Below are 5,863 nucleotides of genomic sequence, written 5' to 3'. Positions count from 1 at the left end.
ACAGAATTAGCAAAATCAATATATGAGACGCTTTGATCAAATGAAACTGCTGCTCCTTCACCAGAGTACACAAGCTTTGCAGTATAGTTACTGTCCATAGTACCTGAACAAAAATATGTATAGTATTTCAGATTACAAGTAACTCATGACACCTATAAGCAAAACAATGCAAACAACCAAAATAAGCAAAACAATGCAAACAAATCACTTTTTCAAACACTAAAATCACTAAATTCGTGAGAGGCTGGGAATATAGCAGAGATTGAGTCAAAGAGTTACAAATCCCTAAATTCCTATGAACCCTAGAATTCACCGATCGACAACATATCAAATTGTAACGATTAAACACAGAAAGAAATCAAAACATTGTGTCTGAGCAAATCATCGATCTCTTTTGCGTTGGAAGGCGGTGGATGCCGGAACTGATGGAGCCACCGTGTCACAGATACGAACGATGAAACTCAAGTGGCGCCGACGGGATCGAGATCGAGATCGAGAGAGAGATCGAGAGAGATCGAGATCGAGAGAGAGATCGAGAGAGATCGAGATCGAGAGAGAGATCGAGAGAGATCGAGATCAGGTACAGAGTCACAGAGAGAAAGCGGTAACAGAGAGATAGAAAGAAGAGCTGAGAGAAAGCGTAACGGATAGAGAAGAGAACGAGAGAAACTAACAGAAGGGTAGAACCGTAAATCCATAAAATTTAAAAATGTATTTTTTTATCATAATTGACACTTAATCACAACCATTACATCATATTATATATAATTAAGTAACTATTTTATCATCTGATAACATTTAGGGTTACCATTTTAACATGTGGAACAAATGATTATTTTTTTATCATTTGTACCTTCAAATGACACTTTTGTGTTATTTGCCCATTAATATATACACAGAGAATTTGGAGGTTCATATATGGAGAGATGGACTCCACATTCGGTGCTCATCCTCTTTTTAGCAAGTTAATTAGCAGCAGCAAGCATAATTGAGTCATTTTGAGTCAAATATTTGAGGTATGGAAGTGCAGGCATTGTGAATCTCAGCAAGTGGACAATAGATCACTTACAAGTGTGGTATGGAAACGAGATCAGAGATCATACTTAATAATCTTTCTTAACCATTTACTACCAGATCGAGTACATGACTACTAGACAAAGTCGGCTTGAAACTAGAATCAATGGGTACGATTGGTCGTTCGTCTTTGGAATATTAATGTAAATCACACACACACACACACTGTCAAGATCGACGACTTGGATGTTTTGCTTCACACCCTTCATTGCAAAGTTTCAGGGACGGCTTAATGTGTGTAGCACTGTAGCTGTTTCCAATTATGAACTTATGATAACCAATTAGCTAGGAAGAGAATTAAAGTACTACCTTGATGAAGCGCAATCCTATAATGTAATGCTGATCATAGATCAAGTTATGGATTCTTTATTCCTACTGGGCATGGGATGAATAGACTTTTCTATGATGTTTAATAACAGCGTACCTCCATGCTCTCAATCTCTGCTGCATGCATCATGACAGATATATGAATTGCTTTGATTAATTTCCAGTTAGCATACTTGACAATTTTCAAATGACAATTTGTTTGAAGTTTCACTATGTCTCTTTAGTTGATAATTACACAATTTTATTTTGGTGTGTACGAGAATTCACTTTGTTTAGCCTCAAGTCTAGCGCATGACTGGATTGTGGCCTTGGATACTTGAACATAGAAAGAATCACATTCATATATCAAACTTTGAAAGGAAAAGGGTTAGGCAGAAGAGTAGCACACCGTATTAGGTAGAATTTCCAAATAATTTTTGTCCCATTTGGTAGCACACTAGCTGGGAAATCCCCCTTGCCTAAATTGCAGCCCCTTTTATAATTAAGTAATATCCGTAAAACGTGATTGTGTAAATAAAAGTTCCATTTCCGAGCTGTGTGTGCCTATAAATATGAAACCATTATTTCTTCAATCATATTAAACTCAACAGACCGCCCCTCTTACTTCGTTTATCTGTCTCTGTATATCTTCTTCTAACTCGCACACATTCTCCATAAAGATGGCCGAAGTTGCTCAAGCCTTGGAGACCTCAAATGTCACAAGCATCAAATCACTAGCTGAATCACCAGCTCTCAACTCTGTTCCTTCTGCTTATGATGAAGCTGATCCTAATGATCCTGAGTTCGCTATTCCCATTGTTGATATGTCTCTTCTCACCTCTGGTTCTCCTGATGAGCACGCAAAGATCGTCCGCGATCTTGCCAAGATTTGTGAAGAATGGGGCTTTTTCATTGTATGTTAACTAATAGAAAATGTAGTTAATTATTTGGTTCTTGTTCTTTTGTTATACATGCATGGATGTTTTGTTCATGAAGCTAATCGTCTTATGATTTGATGACTTGATATCAGGTCATTAACCACGGAGTAGAAGAGAGCCTAATGAAGGGGATGTTTGACGCATGTCATGGATTTTTCAGTCTTCCAGACGAGGAGAAGAAGGAGTTTAATTCAGGAAATGATGTGACTGAGATGTTCAAGTATGGGACAAGCTATGATCTTGCATTGGACAAAATACTTCTATGGAGGGACTTCATGAGGTTCCAAACACATCCCGAGTTCTACTCCCTCTACAAACCGGCTGGCTTCAGGTATAAGTTAACTAGCTCCAGCTGAAGATTATACAATGTCTCTATGACTATGTATTAAGAACTTCTACTATACATATGACAATTAATATGACCGAATTTTTTTTTACGCATCAAGGTGCAGATGAACCGAGCAACTAATATACAATATATATTTAGATCCGTTCATCCACGTCGCACTATTATGCATATATAGATACTAATGTCGTTAACTAATGGAGTTTACAGTCTCTTAATTTGTTTAATAAGAGAACATTGTCTTACAGTCTCTTAACGTTAAATTGTTGATGGTTTCTTTTCATGATTCTTTATGTTAGTGAGATTTCGCTCGAGTATAGCAAAAGAGCCCGAGAAGTAGCCTTGGAAATAACTCGAGCAATATCAGAAAGCTTGCTGTTGGAGCCAGAGTACATATACAACACAATGAACTTGGATCGCGGCTTACAAGTGCTAGCAGGGAACTACTACCCACCTTGTCCTCAGCCTGAACATGCCATTGGTTTACCCCCTCATACTGATCCTGGTCTATTCACTATGCTCATCCAGAATGACTTGAATGGCCTCCAAGTCGAGCACAATGGAAAATGGCTCTCTGTCACTGGCCCTAAGAATTGCTATTTCGTTAACCTTGCAGACCAAATGCAGGTATTACTTGAAATTCTCTTAATTTTATGCTTCTGTGAACGTCTATCTATGGTTACTTTCACCGGCACATTCACAACATTGGTCATTGTTTCTGTACGTTGAATCTTATTTATTTTGTAAAATTTCTGCAGATCCTTACAAACGGTAGGTACAAGAGTTCGATGCATCGCGCCACCGTGAAGAACAAAGCTACAAGGATAACGATACCTTTAGCCCATGGACCATCCATAGACACGATCATAGCACCAGCGCCAGAGTTGTGTGAAAGATATGGACAACAACCAAAGTACCTTGCCATGAACTACAACGAATACTTAGAACTTCAGTATAGTGGCAAGAGCTACATGAAGTCCAAATTTGATCACATCCGAGCCTAGCCTATCTAGGTCGTTATAGTACTATTCAAAGAGTAATTTAGTTTCCTGTCCTTCTTTTTATTCCAATAATCATGTCATTGGGGATCTGGGGTTGAGTCTCAAACGTTGTAGTTTTGATGTTAATTTAAAGAGCTTGTAGTGTGAATACGACAGATTCGTCCAAAATAATTTGTTTTATTTTCTATTTTTTAAATTGAGTCAGTGCGGATGTTGATTAATGAAATTGCAAAATACATTTACAGCATGTTTGTTTCCCAAGACTACTTATGCTCATCTTAATTTCTACAATAGTCCAGGACTCTTCAAACCTGGCTTATGTTGTATAAAACATGTCACATGTTTCGTTTTGCATCGGACTAATGAGTATAATAGTCCAAATTATAGTAAAAGTAGACAATGGATTGAATAAGCAAATGAAGTTAATTTCAGATTTACACAAGTACTTAAATTATAACAAACGTACTAAATTTCAACCAGCAGTTTCTAGCATGCCTAACAAACCACATCTCTCAGTAGCACTACATCATCAGCTCTAGGTCTTTGAAAGCTCCAACACAGATAAAGTGCTAATATCGTTAAACAGATTGATCAAATATGCAAGTTGCTAAGCCCCATGAAACAGAAGGGCGCAAACCGCCCAAAATTTCAACATGTTAATTGCTGTTTTCCCCTAGTAGCTAGTGACAGTTAATGAACTCCAGGAATCTACTAGCAGTACTTCCTTGCATTTCCTGCAACAGCCCATCTCTTTAACTTTCTTGCACCACAATCGACTTCAACGAAGGGCATGTGAGCGCTAGGTTTTCTAAATCAGATCCACTAAATTGAGCAGACCAGCAACCAGCTATATCAAGAGATTGCAAGCACTTGTGACCGAAAAATGCATGAATACCATTTCTAGTAATCACCAAACTACGACATAGATTAAGCACTTCCAAGTTTATGCAATCCTTAGCAATAGCAATAATTGGTCGTTGTCCCTGAAACAGTTGACCCCCCAAGTTCAACTTCTTGAGGGTCTGAATGGCGGAGATTGCATCACCTCCAACGTCAGAAATGTCAGATAGCATGCAGTGCCAAATCCAGCTCCTCCAAGACACAGATTGTGCAGATGCGAAACCCCGACACTAGTGATTCGCGAGCACCACGCAAGGTCCAATTGCTTGATAGTCCTCGAGCAATACCGATTAGCCAAGACTCTTAATCCCTCGTAGTAATGCTATGTGAACCATCTTTTGGTGAACCGCCTAGAGCCCACCTTATGTGGTAGCTGAGGTGGCATAACCACATCATCAAATTATGATTTCTAATATTTATAAATTTCTATTTTTATTAATTACAAAATTTCTTTTTTCATTTTTACTTTCTTGATTTCATTTCTTTTAAACCCTATATCCTTTATCTTTCTAAACCTTTAAAAAAAAAAAATCGTTCTGCATACATATGTTCTATGGAACCTCGCATCTCCCTCCCACCTCCTCTTCAATTCAATTGATTAAGGAATTCTCAGTTTGATTTCGGCCTTCTCAATCACAAATTCACAATCATCCTCTACCTATTCTAATCGTGGATAGTTTTTTTTATTTATTTTCCTTTTCATAAAATGTTTGGATTTAGGATGGATTTACCTAAACCCTAATTCAAAATCACATGTGTGAGTATGAACCCTAAACCAAAATCACAGCTGAGTATGAACCCTAGTTCAAAACCATAGTTATGATTATGAACCCTAATTCAAAATCATTACTATGAGTATGAACCGTAATTCGAAGAAGATATTTGTTCAAATACTACCTAGGTTTGTGGAGTAATACTCTATAAATATATATATATATATATATATATATTTCTTATTGACAAGCATCTTGACCCGCATTATGTGCGTGTGTGATTTTTTTTTAACTATTATAGTTATGCTCAAAGTCTGATTTCTCTCCCATTCTACAAAAAAAAAAAATTAAGATTTCCCTCCCCACTTTCTCTCCCACCTCCCACGTTTTAAGCTTTATGCTTTCTGTTTTTCTTTTTTCTTGTTTCTAACATTTGCAATTACTAATTTATCTTTTATCTATTAGAAGACATTTTACAGTTGTAATCAATCAAGAGCATTATAGATAGTTCAAAAATTTAACCGTTGACAAAGTCAAAAAAGCCTTATGGCTTTATTAATAGAGATATAAGCAGCTAGGTATACA

At 37.1% G+C, this 5,863-nt stretch overlaps 1 protein-coding gene across 1 annotated transcript; it reads left to right on the top strand.

Moving 5' to 3' along the window:
- The first annotated feature begins 2,060 nt into the window (after positions 1-2,060).
- Positions 2,061-3,668, top strand: LOC101293599 (protein SRG1-like). Its single transcript, XM_004301402.1, has 4 exons — positions 2,061-2,294; positions 2,411-2,649; positions 2,964-3,291; positions 3,423-3,668. The coding sequence occupies exons 1-4, from the start codon at positions 2,061-2,063 to the stop codon at positions 3,666-3,668; spliced, it is 1,047 nt and encodes a 348-aa protein (XP_004301450.1).
- The last annotated feature ends 2,195 nt before the right edge of the window (positions 3,669-5,863 follow it).

The sequence above is a fragment of the Fragaria vesca genome, linkage group LG5, assembly GCF_000184155.1.
Source record: "Fragaria vesca subsp. vesca linkage group LG5, FraVesHawaii_1.0, whole genome shotgun sequence".
NCBI lineage: Eukaryota > Viridiplantae > Streptophyta > Magnoliopsida > Rosales > Rosaceae > Fragaria > Fragaria vesca.
This window is presented reverse-complemented; position numbering and strand designations above follow the sequence as displayed.

Bases quoted from the DNA above. Each gene is read 5' to 3' on its own strand.
- LOC101293599 (XM_004301402.1), top strand. From the start codon at position 2,061: ATGGCCGAAGTTGCTCAAGCCTTGGAGACCTCAAATGTCACAAGCATC. The intron at 2,295-2,410 runs GTATGTTAACTA...ACTTGATATCAG, and splicing joins AAGAATGGGGCTTTTTCATT to GTCATTAACCACGGAGTAGA. The intron at 2,650-2,963 runs GTATAAGTTAAC...TCTTTATGTTAG, and splicing joins TACAAACCGGCTGGCTTCAG to TGAGATTTCGCTCGAGTATA.